The sequence below is a fragment of the Vidua chalybeata genome, chromosome 24 (assembly GCF_026979565.1).
Source record: "Vidua chalybeata isolate OUT-0048 chromosome 24, bVidCha1 merged haplotype, whole genome shotgun sequence".
NCBI classification, from domain to species: Eukaryota; Metazoa; Chordata; class Aves; order Passeriformes; family Viduidae; genus Vidua; species Vidua chalybeata.
The window spans coordinates 5,507,866-5,526,460 of NC_071553.1; the positions used below are offsets into that span (position 1 = coordinate 5,507,866).

Here is an 18,595-nt window from a genome sequence, read left to right on the forward strand (position 1 = left end):
GGCTCCCGGCAGAGGGCGGTACGGCGCGGGGTGGGCGGGGCCGTTGCCGTGGTGACGCGGGCGCGAGGCTCCCCGGCGGCGGCGGCGATTGGCCGCGCGCGCGCGCGGGGTGCGGTGGCGTCAGGGCGTGCGCGGTGACGCGCGGGGCCGGGGGTGACGGTCGGGGGTGGCGGGGAGGGGGGGGGCGGCTGCGCGAGCGGGGCCGCGCGCGAGGTGAGTGGGGCCGGGGGGAGTGTGAGGGACCGGGGGTGTGAGGGGCCGGGGGTGTGAGGGGCCGGGGGTGTGAGGGACAGGGGTCGTGAGGGATAGGGGGTGTGAGGGACAGGGGGTCGTAAGGGACAGGGGGTGTGAGGGACCGGGGGTGTGAGGGACAGGGGGTCGTAAGGGACAGGGGGTGTGAGGGACCGGGGGTGTGAGGGACAGGGGTCGTGAGGGACCGGGAGTGTGAGGAACCGGGGGTGCGAGGGGCCGGGGGTGTGAGGGACCGGGGGTCGTAAGGGACAGGGGTGTGAGGGACAGGGGTGTGAGGGACAGGGGGTGTGAGGGACAGGGGTGTGAGGGACAGGGGGTCGTAAGGGACAGGGGGTGTGAGGGACAGGGGGTGTGAGGGACAGGGGGTCGTAAGGGACAGGGGGTGTGAGGGACAGGGGGTGTGAGGGCGGGGGTGTGAGGGACAGGGGTGTGAGGGACAGGGGGTGTAAGGGGCCGGGGGTGTGAGGGACAGGGGGTGTGAGGGACAGGGGGTGTGAGGAACAGGGGTCGTGAGGGATCGGGGTCGTGAGGGGCTGGGAGTGTGAAGGACCAGGGGTGTGAGGGGCTGGGGGTGTGAGAGACAGGGCTTGGTGCAAAGGGGACACGGGTGTGAAGAGCTGCGGCGTGAGTGGCATCAGTGACTTCAGGCTGTAGTTCTTGGGAAGTCAGGGGAGACTGAGGACGGTAGATGGCCCACACGGGAGGAGGCTTAGGGGGACGGTGTGCCTGTCTTCTGTGCCAGGCTGGGGTGGTGGAGGGTACCAGGCACTGCAGGAGTGTGTGGCTGGAAGGAGGAGAAGCAAGAAGGTCAGGATGGACCCTGAGCAGAGCATCTGGTGAGGGGCTGCTCCAGGAGGAAGGATCTGAGAGTCCTTTCTCATCCCTCATATCTGCCCATTCCACTCCCCCCTGCCCTGAGATCCCAGCTGAAGGACACGCATGTTGGAAGGAATCAGATGTGCTGTAGGGTCTGGATAATGCCCGTCATGGTGCTGCAGAGGGGTCTGAGCCGTGGCTGCCCCATGAATCAGAGTCCCAGGGCTGATTTCAGTGTTGGTCTCTAAAACAGCGACCTGTGGGCTGAGGCAGCCCATGTCCCGTTTCTTGTTTCTGCTCGACTCTCCTCTCCTCCTGCCCTCTCCATGCAAATCCCTCGTTGCCTTCAGCAGAGTATCCTCTGTACAAACATGCTCCAGGCTGAGGTGGGAGTTTTCCTGATGACTTGCCATGTGTCAGCCAGGGATGGCAGAGGAAGCATCCAGGTGGGATGTGCTTGCACGTTCCCTCCATGCCCTGCTGAGCTGGTGCAAGTGTTGCCTTGTGTGTGGTGTGATGGGCATGTCCTGGCATTTAGCTGTGAGTGGGACAAGGTGAGCTAGGCATTTAGTTTTAATTCTCAGATCTCTGGCAGCAGCAGAGCACTCTGGTCTGCAATGAGAGAGAGCTTAGGGTGTGATTTGTGCACTCCCTGCATGTGATTCAGCCCTCCTTGACAGTGTCAAGGCTAATGCTGTGTTACTGAATTGGGATGAGCTTTATTGCTCGTGGAGGTGGAGAAAGCCACCTCCTGATGTGCCAGTGGGGCTGGAATGACTTTAGTGTTGTTCTTTGTCAGGGAGATTAAAGAGAAACTTTGTCAGGATTGTTTAGAAAAACTGTCTTCCATATTGGGGGAGAAGGGATGAGAAACCCGCTCTGCTGTGAAAGTGAAGCTCCTGAGGGCAGTTCTGTGGCCCCAGTGAGGCAGAGGCTGGTGCTGGATCCACGCTTGGCAGAGCTCTGTGCTGTCCTCAGCCCCCACCTCTAAACAAGGGCAATCACTGCCTTCAGAGGATGTGGCTTTGACATCACTGATTGGGAAATCCTGATGTGATTGATGCTCCAGTGCAAGGGACTCAGGTTGTATTTTTGCATCTCACACTTGTGACCTCCTCTGGATGTACCTTGATCCTGTAGGGAACACCCTCCACACTCAGGCCACACTCAGCTTTGAGGCAGGGAGTTCATGTTCTTTTTTCATCTCTCCTGGGCAGCTGCAGCTGTCGTGTCAGACCTGGAAGGATGTGCTGCACTGGGGGTTCACTCTCAGCACAGCACTCACAGGTTACTGCCGAGCTGCCTGGCCTGGTGGGGGCTGGTGGTGCTGATTTGTTGCTGGTCCCCAGCTGCCTCACAAGTTGTCCCATGTCAAGGGCAGCAATACAGAACAGGGCTTTTCATTGGAGTGGGAGGAGCAGCTACGCCTGGGTAATGTCAACGAGGGTATGTGGGTGCAAATAGCATCATGTTCACAGCATCTTTGTTTAATGTTTTAGGCCAGTTAGTCTGCATAACTATCTAAAAATAGATATCCTCTAGTTCAAAGCCTCATAAGCCATTTTTTTCCAGCATTAGTCTCTTCCTTCTCTTTTGAGTCTGAAATTCATACAAGGCAAAGTTATCAGGAAAACCAAGAAGAGTGAATGAACTCTGTTGGATCCTTAAGTTTCAGCCACCCAAGAGGAAGTTCATTAAAGTTGCAGGAACTTTCTGGCAGCCTCTTGAAGGTGGATTAAGCAAGCTGAGTAAACAAGCAGCCTTGTGGCCACCATAGTCCTTTTTCTAGCATCAACTTTGTGCATTGTCATAAGAGCTCAGGGTCATCATCCTCTGGCTGCAGCTGGCTTAAAGCAAAGGTGACATCCACGGTGAGGGGATGGGGCTGTCTCTGCTGGGACACCCCAGGGTTTGCTCTACCTCCTGGTCCTGGGACAGATGCTGCCTGTGGCAGCAGCCCCCTGGAGTCACCCTGGCCCAGGGTTTCAGCGTGCAAAAGAGGGAGTGTGCGTTTAAATTTCAGAGCTGCTGCTGGACCCAGCCCAGTGCTCCCAGCGGCATAAATATCTGGCCTTCAGCACAGCCGTGGAAACTTGCTGTCTGTCCTCCTGCAGATTGCTCCAGGTCTTGGCTGTCCGTGCTGACATGGTGACCGAGCGGTGGCTTTCGGCGGCAGGCAGACAGGGACAGCTGCTCCGCAGAGGTAACCCTTCCCCTTCCTTTGCACGCGGGCCACCGACCCAGGCACTTAGCAGTGTTTCTAAAAACTTGGGGTAGGGAAGAGCAGTTTACTTCCAGCAAGTTTGCCTTTGTCCATGAGCTTAAACTTTCTTAAATTTAATTTTAAAGTTAAACTCCATGCCTTATTTCTGTTCGGTTTCTGAATGTGATCTTATGGATTACTTTAGGAATACACTGTGAAGACCATTGTCTAATCCTGTTCCCCTCAGCTGGCTCTTGCTGTCAAAGCTTTGTGACATAACGTTTCATTATTTCACTGATGTTTATGACTGAAATTGGCTCTTGTAGATGAGGGAGGGCACATGAGATCCGGGGCTGCACGTGGGTCACCAATCACCCAACAACCCCACACACGACCCGGCAGTGGTGCCGGTGCTGTGGGTGTCAGACAAAGCCGAGCAGGTCATGGCAGAGGCAGGACAGGGGTTTGGAGGAGGTGGTCAGCAGGGCCATGGGTGGGCACTGTCCTGCCTGCAGACCTCTGAAGTGATTCCTGGAATCAGCTGTCTGCATGTGGCTGTGGGTGTGTGTTTGCCTCAACACAGGTCTGAGGTGTTGAGCTGTCGTGGGTTCTGTGTCAGATTGGTGCAATGGTTACGCCATCTCTGTTCTGGTATTCAAGACACAGACTTCCAAGGATCTTCACAGCGTGTGGAGAGGATTTTATAATGAGCCCCGTGAGGCTTTGCTGATCAGAAGAGCATTGTTGTACAGAATTGTTTTCTGGTGTTGATGGGCTCTGTCTTTCTTGCGTGAAGCCTTTTGAAAAATATGTATTTTTGTACAGTACATCTTGTTGCCCTTTGGGACTATTTCGTCTGTGGTTATTGAATTATGGACTGGAAATCTGCAAATGTTCTTGGAGACTGAAGGATTGGCACAAGAAGAGACTTTTGGGCTCCTCTGAACAGCAGAACCTGACATACAAATGATGTTTTAATTGGGTGAGATGATGTTACAGTGTTTATGCCTGAAAGGTTATTTGCTGTCAGAGCCCAGCCTGGCTTGCCCTGACAATGACATTTTAGATGTCAGGGGTTTTGTGGTTTGTACTGACTCTTTTGCTTAGAGCAGGAACAATGTGATAACCACAGATTTGTCAGGCTGCGTTGCTGCTTCTCATCAGGTGCTGCAGAGTAATCTCTGCTTTTTCCAGAAGTCTCTCTGTTCAGAGATGCGCTGCTGCAGTCATTTTGGAGACTCTGGGAAAGTCTGGACAAGCAGAAGTGATTTCCGTAGTGAGGACAAGTAAGATTTTTCTGTAGAACTAGTTTTATTTTTTTGTTAATTACTCTGAAATGTGCTTGCCTTGGCAGAATGCCAGGGAAATTACCAAAGCAGGATTTAGAGTGGAACAATTGATGCCAGTATGAATCCTTTTGGCCAAGGAGATTGTGAAGTGCATCTTCCCCAAAATATACATTTTGAGATGACGTTCATGGGAGACCTGCTTGACTGCAGGAAGGGTTCAGAGCTGAACTGACTCAAGATGTATCTTAGTTTCATTATGACTTCTTGAAATGCTTTAATATTCACTGTTTCAGTCGTAGTGTCTGGAAAATGTGTTCTCCAAGGCTTAGCCAAGAGCTTGTGAACATCTGGGATCGTTTTGGTCAGGTCTATTTGGCTTTGCAAAGGGCTATGAAATGCATGTGTATGTTGGGGTGCTTTCCTAGGGACCTCACAGACAGGCTCTGCTCCAAGTTTTGAGTTTTGGGGAGTCTGTGGTTTGCAGGGGAATCCTGACCATGGAGGAGGAAGCGGCAGGATGAAAGCACAAGCCAGAAACACAAGTGTTCGTTCTGGTGCTGGGTCAAGCCAGAACCCACCTCTGGGATAGCCAGAGCCTGGTAACCCCCATGTTATCCAAAGCTGTTGCCATCAGGCTGCATTTCCTGATTTTCCCTGGTCTGGGAACTGGAACTTGAAATAGCAAAAACCAGAACATGCATGCTCAACCCTTAACAGATATGTGGGTTGGAGACAGGGAATGGTTTTGGTGATTTGAAAGGGCAGATGAGCTGATAGGGAAGCATTTCTTTGATGGGCTGTTAAGACAGACTTTACTGTGAAACACATGCCTATCTCATTAGGACAGGCTTTGTCAGGCCTTTTCTGGCAGAGGTTGTGTGAGATGGCTTCAAAATAAGCAATGCTTTGTGCAGTCATCTTGTTGACAGGAACCTAAGCTCAAATCCTTGTCCTGCCTGACTTGTTACAAGTGTTTTTCAGTGGAACTCTTGATTTCATCGTAATGCAATCTGGAATATTTCTGAAAATGTCCAAACCAGCTTTTCACCTTAAAGTTGTTTATATGGGTTCTGCTAGATATGTTGGCTCTTGAAAGCTGTTAACCCCATGAGGGCTGATGGTCAGAGACCCACATCTCTGAAAATATCTGTGGGTTGGTTCTCATGTCCATGGGGTAGAACTTGTGTTGTGAAACTTAGGGACACGGAGATCTCTAGAAAAGGGTTGTTGGTGAGCATGAACTTGAGGAGCCTGCTGAGTGCCAGCAGCTGGCTGTGTCAGGAAGCAGTAGCTGTTGGCTGGCTGTGAGCTCTGTGGCTCACCCTGTACCCCCAAGACGGTGCCAAAGGCACGAGGATGTTATGAAAGGTGCGAATGCTTTGCTCAAGCGTTTTGTTTTCTGGGGGCCGAGGCAGAAATCCAAATGGTCAGAGCACACTGTGAGTCTTGGCAGGGTCACACTGACATGGTGGCTGCTCCTTTCCCTGCTGAAAAGGCAGGGGAATCTCTGTTGTCCAGGCAGCTATTGCTATGTGAATGTGGCCAAAAATAGTAAGGAAACAGCATTCCCATCTAGTTCCTGAGAGGGTGTTGTACTAGTTTGTGTGGAAAAGCAATTCCAGTATTCTCTGGGGGTTTTCTTCTGGGGATGTGTGCAGTCAGACTGGGACCCTTCTGTTTTCCTGCTCCGTGGCTGAAGCGGAGCTGCAGCAGGCACAGCTCGATCTGTCTCGCTGCGCATGTCCTGGCCCTGCTGAATCATCAGAACTTGTGCCTGGGCACAATCGCTCTCTGTCAGCTGTGTCCTGGGATCAGAGCGGCGTGGCTGGTGCCCAGGATATTTTGCTAAAGTCTACAAAACCAAGTAGCACTTTTCTGGGAGTCCAAGTGAAAACACAACAAAACTTACAGGCTGATGGTTTTTTTTTTTTTGTTTTCCTGGTTAGTCCATGGGATCTAAAATCTGTTGCTGCAAAGAGGAGGAGGCTCGCTATTGGTTTTGTGGGCATTTTTCTGCATCTGGGAGCACTGGCAACGTAGCAATAAAACCTAGGGGCCTTCTGGATGTTTGGCTCCAGACAGAAGGCTGCATGCATGTGCGTGATCCTAAGGGACTCATCGGCCCACTGCTGCTTTTCTGCCCCCATTGCTTTTCTGAGGAGCTGAATGCACCTTCCAAAGCACGGGTGACACTTGCTGGTGTCCCAGTGACCCTGAGACTTTGGGGAAATCTAAGCTGGGTGCTGGTGTGTGCGGCACTGCCAAACTTGGCCTCACTGACCGCCAGCAGTGCTCCCGTTCACAGCCACAGCTTGTTCCACTCGCCACTTTCCTGGAGTTCCATTTCAGTGCTGCTCTGAGTCTCTGCCCACTGTTTGCCTTGGGAAGTGGTGTTGCTGTTTCTGTGAGTTCCTCCCTTACCAGCCCTGTTCTATAATTACTGATGTTCCTGAAACTAGATCCTTCCACGTGTCCTGCTCAGGTTCAGGAGGACAAGGGGTCCCTAAGCAAACTGACTGCCTTGGAGTACAGCCAAGAGGACTTCAGCAGTTTGGGAAAGCGTCATCTTACAGTGGTTCATTGAGTTCTAAGCCCCCCTTTAGCCTCCTCACCTTTGGGATGCTAAAGGAAAGGGGAATTATACCAGACAGCTTCTCTGGTGTGCAAGTGCCAGGTTTGCCGTGTGATCCCAAAGCATTGCCACAGTTTCACAGCCTCTGCAGTGCCTTGGGCTGTGGGGGGATGATATTCTCTCCTTGCCAGACTTAATGATCTTCTCAAATAGCAGCACTTCTGTGCCATTTCAAGCACTGAGAAGCCCCAATGGTGTCACCTTTCCAGTACCTGCTTGTTTCCTGGCTGCTGTCCTTGTTCCAATGGGTCAGACTGACGTGCCCTCCTGGCCATGGATACTTTGGGCTGTCCTGAGTTGACCGCTAAACACAAATACCAGTCAGCAGTTGGCAGAATGAGATGTGCCAGTTTACTTCCTGAAAGTCATCCTGGAAATGTCTTCCCATATCTGCCATCTCAAGATTTTGGAGCACATCTCGTGCATGCTTTCTGCTGGAGCCAGGGATGGATGCAACTCTTGGGGAAGAGCAGCCTGGCAGACCCTGCTTTGTGCATGGCTGAGAGTTCAGTGCCCAAAGTCTGCTGTTTCTCTTTGTCTGCAATACCTCTTACACTCTGAACAAAGCCAGCAGCAAGTTCCTTTTGGAGCAAAATGTCATGACCTGATTTTGGGGACAGCATCAATCATGGTACAAAAAGAGAAGAATCCAGCAAGTTTTCTAACCTTTTTAATGAGCTGGGTATTTTTTCCTTCCCTCAGTGCCCAGGAAGTGGGTGAGTTAAAACATGCAATAGATGTGTGATTCATTTTGGCAAGCCAGGCTGCTCAAGGCAGCTGAGGGAATCTCCTGCACCCTGTGTCACAAGTCCCACAGTAATTAGCAGCAGCTAATGGTCATGGCAGCTCTGGCAGCACCCCTCTGCTTAATGAGCCCAGCTCACTCTTGGGGAAGCACAAGTGGTGGTCCACACCGAACAACTTTGGAGAGAGAATCACAGGACTGGGCTCTGGGGCATGGTACAGCATCTAAACAGATGCTTCAAGGGGAAAAATCTGGCCCAGAACATCCACCCTGGTCAGTGCTGTGTGGGAGGGCTCTTCCTCACTAGCTGTAGTAGTTTATTTTTGTGTGTAGCCTGCCTTGAGGCCAAGACTTTGAGTAAGGAAGGAAACATTCAGCTATTAAGTGCTGCTGAGATCTCATTGGCTAATAGGGGAGTATGCTGATCTTCCAGGAGCAAACATAAACATGTTTTCAGTGTTTGTCTCCCCTGTTTTATACTCTCAGTTACCTTTCCTGTATTGCAGCATCTGCTTAGCTCTTATTTGGCTTTTATTAGTAGTAGCTGACGTGTAGGAGGAGGAACAGAAACTGGTACTTGATCAGCAGATCTTGGAAGCAGTGACACAACCTGAGGAAGTCTGCAAAAGGTGGTGAACCAGCAGCAGTCACATCTCCTTTATGGATTCAGGTCAGTTTTCAGCTGTGGATTCAAAATGTGCTGCACATCACAGTGCTGAGTTCTCATCTCACCCTTTCTGTTTCTTTTGGCTGTGAATTTGGTGAACTTTCTTGTCCAGAGGAATAAACACAAGTGAGGAGTGCTCCCATTATATATTTGTTTTCCTTTGTGACCTCTTTTATAGTACAGTTGTATTGAACAACTGCTTTGAGCAGATCAACTCTGTGACTTGACTCTTGGGAGGTTTGGACCTTTCTTTGGTGCTTTGCTTTGCCTGGAAACTCTGAGCTTGGCTCCAGGGTCTACGTGCTAATCAGCAGGATTGGCTGCCAGGGGAACTGCCAGACTAGAGGGACACAAGCTGTTGGTTGTGATGATCTGGAAGCTTGGATCTTGGTCAGCTCTGGAGAAGTACTACCTTCTTGCAGGGAATCCACACTGAAGATTTATCTCCTTTTAACTTTTATTCCTGTTTTTTTCCTCTCCTGGTTGTGCCACGTCTCTCTCCCTGTACCCACTCATGGTTTAGCTTGGCGTAGATGCCAGCTTCTAGGAAAGACAAACCTGTTGCCCAAGCTGTTTGCAGCCAGCAGGCATCAGCCCAAGCCCAGAGCCAGCAAACAAACCCTCCCTGCACCGGCTGCACAGGAAGCTGCTGGCTCAGCCAGGGTTACCAAAGCTCCTTGGAACAGGCATTGAGGCAAGGGCACAGCAAGTCATGAGATGCTTGTGCTCTTGCTCATTCCCATCCTGTGGGAAGAGGAAGGGAAACAGCTTTGCTAGATTCTCTGGATATGCTTAGGAAGAAATTCACAGTCTCCATCCTTGTTTCCATCACTGTCCTGTGAGAGATGCTGAATGGAAAAAGGGGTGGGTGTCTAGGGCAGGCAGGAATCTCTACCCATCTTCCTGCAGCTTGAAGCTTGTGTGCTGTGCTCTGGCACAGGACTCAGCCAAGAGGAGGAGACCAAGTTATCCCTTCTCCTGCTCTGGCAACTTGGCCACTGGATGTGGAGGCAGCAAATGGCTGGAGAGGTCCTGGGGTGGAGATGGGTCTTTTGGCTGTCCTTTGTCATCCCAGTGCTGTCCCACAAAGATTCTGGGCTGTGGTGCTGGCAGGGCAGTCCCTCCTTGTGCTCACAGAGAGAGAGTTTGGACAAACCTCTGGAGAGCTCGAGCTTCCCAGGCCCCCCTGTTCCCACTGAAGGGCTTGCAGGGGAACAGAGGGGAGCATGTGAATCCTTGGTGAATCTCCACAGTCTCTGCCTGCTGCCTCAGTGCTATACCTGGCATGGGGACAAGGCTGAGGTCCCTCTCCTGCCGGGGGCTCTGCTCCTCAAAGGGGTGCACAGGCCTGGTTGTGCCCAGCCCTTTACCCAGGGCTGCCTTGGCCTTTCATCTGCCACAGGCAGGGGCTGCAGCCTCCTGTGTCAGATCAATCGGTTTTTCCAGTCCTCTCCCTCTATCCCAGTTGTTTAGAAAATGGGAAGGGCTAAGGGAGAGGCAGGTGTGCAAAGAGCTCCCACAGCTCCCCTCTGCCCAGGCCCCTGAACTCTTGGCCTGCAAGGAGATGTACAAACAATACATTCAGAGCCTTTCTCAAATACATTCAAAGCTTTTCTCTCTCTGGCTCTCCAGCCACTCTCAAAGGGTGGGATTCACATCCATATCCTTTCTGTAACACCTTTCTGCACCTGAGGCCCATGGAGCTGTCTGTCTTTGTCTCATCCTCTGCTTTCCCCCTCCTCACACCCATCCAAGGCTGACTCCAAGCACAGTTTTGGAGTTGCTTTTTTGGGTTTTGAGGAGCAAACTGCATTCCAAAAACTCGCTGCTGCCCTGGGAGCACATGGCCCTGAGTAGAGCCAGCAGATGGAGGACAGCACGTCAGGGATGTGCCCACATTATTCCAACATGTCCCATGAGACATCTGGGGCAAAGCAGAGAGCTCTGTCTGCAGTGGGTTTAAAGCAAGGGGCTTGTGCTGGATGCCAGGGACAAGAGAATCTAACTAGCTGCTCATTAAGCTGCTGCAGGATGGATTTTCCACTGTAGACAAGCTTCTCCTGCCACAAGCTTCCCCCACTAAGTGCTCTCCCAGGCAAAAGTGTTTCCCTGATGTTTGTGTGATCATTTATATATAACCCTGAAAACAGTGAAGTTCATTACCCTCCATCTCCAATGAATAAGTTTTCCTGCCTGTCTGCCATGTCCCACCGCGTGGGATGTGTGAGCAGAGGCCAAGGATAACACAGCCCTTCAATGGTCCCTCAGTGCTCATGTGGAGGCACGGGAAGGGAGCACCCCCCTGCCTGCTCCTGCTGCCAAGGAGCACAGGGCAGTGAGCTGACTGTTGCCACTAATATACCTCACCTGGAAGCAAAGCCACCTGTCCTGCAGTCTGAATTCCCAGTGTGGAGGGGAAAAATAAAGCCCCCTCAGCCACAGGAGACCCAGGCTCTGGTACAGCACCAGGTCCAGGGGTGACTTGTGCCCTGGCTTTGTGACGTGTTTGTGTTCACCCTCCCACCTGCAGGTTTTGTTCTCTCTCTGAGCTGCTTCCTTGCTCTTTCAGGGAGCTCTGACCTTGATGTCTTTCCAGCAATCCAAGGAGCTGGCTGCAGCTCAAATCCAAAGTGCCAGGTGTGAGGGTCTGCTCTGGGAGGGCAAACAAATCCAGGGAGTCCTGGGTCACTGCTGCCCTCCCCCAGCAAGCCCTGAGTTGTGCTGTGGGCTTGGGCATGAGGCACAGACCATCCCAGAGCTTGGGGTTGCCCTTATACAAGGCCCCTGCAATATCCTGCATTAGTTTAATTTGGGTCTGTAAATTGAGGCTCTCTTGGTTGAACCTGGATTTCAGTGGCTTTCCTGATGGGTATTTCTCCACTTAAAAATAACTCTCTTAAGGAAGTGGATGGAACTTTACATAAGATGGGCTTGAGATATTAATTATTCAAGGAAGAGTCAGTTTAGGAATCAAGATCCAGCATGGCTGGGAGGGAGGTGGGATTGTGGGCTCTTTGGGATGGAGTAAGGCAAACAAGGAGCGGAAGTGTGTGGGGGAGGATGGGGCCGTTCCTCCCACAGGAAACCCGGGATTAAGACACTGGTTGGATTGTGTGGCTGTTGGGATTGCACTGCTGGACCCCGTGGCTGAGCACGGCCGGCAGCTGCGCACAGCAACAGCAACACGTTCAACCCTGCTCTTGGCAGAGGAGCCAAGTGAAAACAAACACAGAGGCTGTAACTGGCAGCACTCTGACGGGAAGGAGTGCGAGTGCAGGGCCGACAGGAAGCCATCAGTCTTGCAGATGGCTTGCACGGGCCAGGGGCTTTTAGCCACTGCCTGCTGCTGCACTGAGCCCTGCTCCCCCAGTATCTTCCACCCACAGGCACAGCATGCCCTGATCAGCTGCTGCTCCCAGTCCAGGCTCTGCCATGGCTGGGCAGGGACAGAGGGTGAAGCCAGCCCTACTTTGATCCTTCTGGAGGTGTTGCCTCTATCAGACCCTGGCCCTGGCTGCATCACATAGGTCACTGTCAGCTCTGGGGGACGTTATCTGGGGCACCATTTCTGCTATGGGACTTGTAAGCTAGGGACCCTGATCCCTGGGTGGCATCTGGGCTGATTTGTGATCTGCTAGGCTTTAAAAACAATTCTGTGAGCTTTTGCTTCCTTGAGTCCTACAGAATGTTTATTCCACAGTGCAAAGGGATCTTTAAATGGGCCCGGCTCTGCATGTCTCACTGGCCGAGGAGCAAGCACAGAGCAGGGCTGGTGTGGTTGGTGACACTGCCCTGCTGCTGAGCTGCTCCGTGCAGGCACTCAGTGGCCTCTCTCCATGTCCTGCAGGCTAGCAGGAACAGCCTGGTGGGGTCCATCTTGGATAGACGCGGATGATGCCAGAGCTATGACAGGGATTGCAGTCTTGGCACTGAGGGGTGATCAATTATGGAACAACTACAGGAGGAAGTACCTGAGGTCAAGGAAGAGGAAGAGGAAGAGGCAGTGATGGTGGCAAGTGGAGCCTCAGACCCAACTGGAGGACCAGACAGCTCGCTGCCTTCAAGCAGCTACACAGGTGAGTGGAGCCACAGGAGCTCATCCTGTGGAGCATCCAGGTGCCCACAGCCCCCAGGCAGCATGCTCAGCTGCAAGGGCAGAGAATCTGTCCCTGAATGGAGTTCAGCTGAACTGAACATTTCACATTTAATTGTGAAATAATGCTCCAAGTTATGGAGAGGCTTATTTCTTCCTCTGAGGTCACTGCACATCCATTGGCAGTGGGTTTTGGAGTGGAAATTAAAAGGACAGGCAGGAAACATTGTGCTTCAGAGCAAGGGGCCTCTCAGGTTGCTTGGGAGTGCTTCCTTGGACACTTCTTCAGGTCCTCAGGGCAAAGTAATTGTAGGAGGTGGGAGAGAAGGTTTGTGGATGCAGAAGAACCTCCTCCAGAGCCCTTGATGTTCCAGCTGGGATCTCCTGTGCCAGCAGCCAGCCAACAAGGGATTATAAAATCTGCTGGTTGGAGTTTCATTGCCAGGACATGAATGCCAGAGGGAAGAAAGGAGCATTGATGTGGAGTCTGATCTGCTGGGGCATTCTTGACTCTGTTCATGGCATTTGCCTGCAGCCAGTGCCAGATTCCAGATGTAATACCAGGGGCAGGCAGGACAGGGCTGGAAATCCCTCCTCAGCCCCACGGCTGGAGGAGCTGGGCCTGTGGCTGTGACATGGAAGGACGTGTCCCTGTGTGCGTTCGCAGACCTGTCACAGAGCTCCTCTCCCTCGCTGTCGGACCAGCTGCAGATGGGCTGCGAGGAGGCGGCGCTGGGAGCGCTGAACATGGAGTGCAGGGTCTGCGGAGACAAAGCCTCGGGCTTCCACTACGGCGTGCACGCCTGCGAGGGCTGCAAGGTGAGTCCCCGGGACAGCTGGGTTCTGCAGCACCAAGCAGGGCTTAGATCCCAGCGACTGGGATCACACAAGCCTCCTCACACAAGCAGATTTGCAGCAAAACAGGGATTTGGGTTTGATTGTAAAAAACACAACCTGTCTAGAATGGGACAAGCATAGGCAGGCAGCCTATGCCTTGCCTTGGGAAGGGGGCTGAGACCTGTATGGTCCAAACCTTGCATTGTTGTGCTTTGCTGTGTAAGGCAAATCCATCTGTCCCCACAGGGACCCTGAGTTTGCTTTTAAAAATAGTTTCTATGCTGCAGATAGCAGTGAGCTGTGTATTTATCTCCGTGGGATCACTGGCTGCAGCTTGGATGTTTCTCTGGAATTCTTTCCCCTGCAGCAGATCCAGCAGGGTTGCGTTAGCAGCACAGGTCCTGCCAGACATTCCTGCAGGCTGGGGTTGGCTCATGGCTTGTTCCTCCATCCCTCTCTGTGGGCTGCTGGCACAGTCACAGCACCAGGCATGGGGTGCCCCCACACCTCTTCCTCTGCAGCCCCTTTCTACCACCACATGAACTTCCCTTGGGATAGAGACTGCATCACAGAGACCCAGAGCTCCCCCTCCTGAACCTCCCTGAAGCCCCTGGGGATAACAAACCAGTCTGGTCCCAAACCATAGGCCCTGTTGCTCCATGTCCCCCTGTTCCCTGCCTGCAGGGTTTCTTCCGCCGGACGATCCGCATGAAGCTGGAGTATGAGAAGTGTGAGAGGAGCTGCAAGATTCAGAAGAAGAACAGAAACAAGTGCCAGTACTGCCGCTTCCAGAAATGCCTCTCGCTGGGCATGTCACACAATGGTGAGTGTCACTGCTGCCCACAGGCCTGGCCAGCTAGGTGACACAGGGCCAGCTGCCCTCCTGTGAAGGGTGCTTTAGCCCATGGCTCTTCTTGCTAGGGGATCATTCAAATCCAGTGCTTCAAGCATTTGACTCCTCTTCCCCTTTTTCTGAGAAGGGGCTGTTCATTCCCACCATGCAGTGCAGCTGCTGGCATGTGGTTGTCCCTTATGGACTGGCCCCGAGGGAACTGGACACACAAATTGTTCTTCTGTGCTGGGACTTTTAGACTTCAGGTGTAAGAATCTCAGACCCAGACAAGCAAAGGTGTTTATGTGGGAAGCAGAGTTTGAGCAAGAGCCCAGAGGAATGGGATGGGAGTCTGGTGTGAGGAAGCAGCAGTGGCTGTTTCATGAAGGTGTTAGTGCTGGAGGAACTGCAGCCTGGAGAAGCATTATGTTGTGTAGCTGCAGGTGTTCAGCAGGCCTGTCTGTCTGCAGTGGCAGAACAAACTGCTGCCTCTCTGGATGCATCTCCTGGGGTTCCCCTGCTCTTCTGACCCCCAGTTTTGCCCCCCAGCAATCCGCTTTGGGCGCATGCCAGAGGCAGAGAAGAGGAAGCTGGTGGCAGGGCTGACAGCGAGCGAGATCAGCTGCCAGAACCCACAGGTGGCTGACCTGAAAGCTTTCTCCAAGCACATCTACAACGCCTACCTGAAGAATTTCAACATGACCAAAAAGAAGGCAAGAGGTATCCTGACCGGCAAAGCCAGCAGCACCCCAGTAAGTTCCCTCCCAGGACAGGTGGGGTTGGCCATGGCCAGCATGGGGGACTGTTCTCTGGGAGATGCTGCACATCTCCCTGCTGCACAGGCACCATTCTCACCTGCAGCCAGGTGGGCTCTGCATGTCCTTCCCCTTGCTGGGAAAAATCCCATTGCTCTGCACACTTGTGCTGTGGTGGGTGGGTGCAGATTAGCTGGGCACTGTCAGCCCCAGAGGCAGGGCACAGCACAGGCACAGGCAGACAAACATGACTGTCCTGAGCAGAGCTGGCACCTCGAGTCCCCGCAGCAGACTCCTAACTTGCTTCTTGTTCAAGCAGCCTTTTGTGATCCATGACATGGACACCTTGTGGCAGGCAGAGAAGGGGCTGGTGTGGAAGCAGCTGGTGAACGGCATCCCCCCCTACAAGGAGATCGGGGTGCACGTCTTCTACCGCTGCCAGTGCACCACGGTGGAGACCGTGCGGGAGCTCACCGAGTTCGCCAAGAGCATCCCCAGCTTCATAGGCCTCTACCTGAACGACCAAGTGACTCTGCTCAAGTACGGGGTGCACGAGGCCATCTTCGCCATGCTGGCCTCCATCATGAACAAGGATGGGCTGCTGGTGGCCAACGGGAACGGCTTTGTGACCCGCGAGTTCCTGCGCAGCCTGCGCAAGCCCTTCAATGAGATCATGGAGCCCAAATTTGAGTTCGCTGTGAAGTTCAACGCGCTGGAGCTGGATGACAGTGACCTGTCCCTGTTTGTGGCTGCCATCATCCTGTGTGGAGGTGAGCGGGTGCCCTCGGCCGTGCCAGGGTCAGGAAGAGTCCTCCTTACATAGAGGTGGTTCAGAGGGGGCTAGGGGAGCTGAGCTGCAGCTGGGCTTGAGGTCAGCCAGGGATGTCTCAGGGGCATGAGAGAAGAACTGAACACTTCCAAACCCAAGCTTCTCTGGGGCAGTGCTGCCTGGCAAGCAACAGCAAGGAATGTAGAAGTGGCATCTCCTTTCTCATGTGCTGCTGTGGGATACGTTATCCAAGGTCACACTTCTCCCCTTTCTAGCTGATGAGGTTGAAGTCACAGTGGGTGGGTTACAGTCCCCGGCTCCCTTTCCCCAGGAGCAGCGTGTACTTTGGAGGGCTGCACCATGACCCTGCAGCTACCATGCTTCCTCTCCACAGACCGCCCTGGCCTGATGAACGTGAAGCAGGTGGAGGAGATCCAAGACAACATCCTGCGAGCGCTGGAGTTCCACCTGCAGTCCAACCACCCGGATGCCCAGTACCTCTTCCCCAAGCTGCTGCAGAAGATGGCTGACCTGCGACAGCTGGTGACAGAGCACGCCCAGCTGGTGCAGAAGATCAAGAAGACAGAGACCGAGACATCTCTGCACCCACTTCTACAGGAGATATACAAGGACATGTACTAAGGACCTGTTATTTATGAGAATGAAGCCATGGATTCCCATCAAGACTCTTTGTACAGAAACAAAGAAAACCCTTCCCAGTGTCTTCCATTTCTCCTACTGGAAACTCTTTTCTATGTGACCCTGACATACGGTACGTAGGGCAAGATGCCGTCAGGATTTGCAGGTGCCTCCTGCTCAGCCAGGGCTTCCGTTAACACACACTAACAAATCTGCAAAGCTGCTGTTCCCGTTCCTGTGGCCCAGCTCCAGCTGCTCCCGGAGTGGAGCGGCCACCCAGTTTACATGGCTCAGGCAGCGAGGTCACTGTGGCACCTTGGGTCCCCAGGGTGGGGAGCCCTGGTCCTTAGGAGGGCCAAGGGGGTGCAGGGGCCAGCAGGGCTGACAGCAGCACTTAGAGGTGTCTGTATTCTTTTGTTCATTTGCACTCCAAGGAGGTGGTCCTGAGCCATGAAGCCTGGGACAGTGTGATGAAAGGATGTTTCTCTCTTTCCCAAAGAAAAGCTCTGGAGTATTTGAACATGGATAGGGCTGTCCCAGGGGAGACCCTCAGCTGCAGCCCCCACCGTGCTCTGCAGAGTGTTCCTGTCTCCCAGTGGAACTGTGTGAACTCTGCCTTCCTGGGTGCTGTGTGGGAGCCTTTGCTCCTGGCACCCTCCTTCCATAGGGAGCATGTCCCTTGGCACCTCAGTAGGAAAGAGGCTGGGATGGGGAAGTGGGAGTGAAAGGATTTGACTCCTTAAAATTCACCTTCACCCTCTGCCAGAGCAGAGGCACGGAATCCGTGGCTTCCACAGGCTGCTCTGCACAGACATGAGTTACAAAAAGGTGTGTGGAGGGTCAGAGGCCTTGAGCTGGTCAGGGTTTGGTGTCCTGCCTCAGTTTCCCCTCTGTGAAAGGGACCTGGATTGTCACATGCTGTCTGCTCGGAGCAGGAGCACGAGGATCTGTTAGTGCATTGGTTGCAGAGAGCTTTGCAGCTATAAATGCCAAGGATTTATAAACAGGGAGGGGGGTGGTTGGGATGCTCACAATGAGCAGGAGCTTCCCAGTGAGCGTGGCTGTGTCAGGGAAGCTGCCAGTCCACCTCTGCCACTGTTCCCAAGAGTGGGAACAGCTCCAGGCTTAGAGGTCTGCCTGATCCCAGCACCATTCTGGGACTTTACCTCACAACTTCTCACAGCTGTAGTGAAACACCACGGTGCTGCCTGGGCCAGGCCAGGCCCCTGGTGTGGGGGCTGTGTCCCTCGGGCTTTGGGCAGGGGGAGGATGGACCTGGGAAGGGCTCAGTTTCCCTTTCTGGGTAATGGTGTCTCACCTAAGAACAACACTTCCCTGTCTGCAGCTCCTAGTCCCCTGTGTCCTGAGCAGCCTTATTAAAATACTGATATATTCCCGAGGAGGGGTTGTGGGAGCAAATTATTTGGTTTTACTTTACTTTCCTCTTCTTCAGGGTAGCAGATTTCCCTGGTGCAATAATTCCTTTAAAACCCAAAGGGGAAGAGCACTGGGCTTTCCCTCCCCATCACAGGGCTGGTCGGTCCCAAAACTCCCCCTGCTGCCACACTCCTCAGTTTGCCGTGCCTCAGTTTCCCTGCCCAGCCCTCCCCTCCCTACCTCGCAGGGGTGTTGGGAATTACCGTTTCTGAAGCACTTTGAAGCCCTCTGGGGGAAGGCACTGGAGACATGCATGTGCTGGTCGGAGCCCAGGGATTTGTCCTTCCCAAAATCCCGGTGGTGTCCCCACCTCGGTCGCAATGCAGGACTCGTGCCCATCACCTGGGAAACTTTTTGCTCTTCCTTCCTCGACAGTATAACAACCCTCAAACTGAAATGTATATTTTTGCTAGAAGTACAAACCTCCAAGTGTTTTTAATAATATAAATAGTGTCCACAAACTGACTTGACTTTAAATAAATCTGAACTAAATATTTAAGAACCTTTTAGGGTCCAGCCTGTCTTTGTGGGCTTTCTCTCAGCACCTGGGGGCAGCTGTCCATGGGAGGATTTCCAGCAGAGGCGATGGGATTTGCTGTGATTTCCAGGGAGTTGCCATGATTCCCGGG

At 53.1% G+C, this 18,595-nt stretch overlaps 1 protein-coding gene across 7 annotated transcripts; it reads left to right on the forward strand.

Annotated features, from left to right (window-relative positions):
- Positions 1-134: 134 nt before the first annotated feature.
- On the forward strand, positions 135-18,468 carry PPARD (peroxisome proliferator activated receptor delta). 7 transcript variants are annotated; one of them, XM_053963938.1, is made up of 9 exons: positions 880-1,088; positions 3,183-3,271; positions 8,476-8,607; positions 12,452-12,680; positions 13,365-13,516; positions 14,219-14,357; positions 14,916-15,118; positions 15,438-15,891; positions 16,285-18,468. In XM_053963938.1, the coding sequence occupies exons 4-9, from the start codon at positions 12,551-12,553 to the stop codon at positions 16,530-16,532; spliced, it is 1,326 nt and encodes a 441-aa protein (XP_053819913.1). In that variant the 5' UTR covers positions 880-1,088; positions 3,183-3,271; positions 8,476-8,607; positions 12,452-12,550; the 3' UTR covers positions 16,533-18,468. The 7 variants fall into 7 exon arrangements, with proteins under 7 accessions (XP_053819914.1, XP_053819913.1, XP_053819912.1 ...); XM_053963937.1 differs by having other exon boundaries at positions 8,479-8,607; XM_053963942.1 differs by having other exon boundaries at positions 8,479-8,607; positions 12,566-12,680.
- Positions 18,469-18,595: the final 127 nt, after the last annotated feature.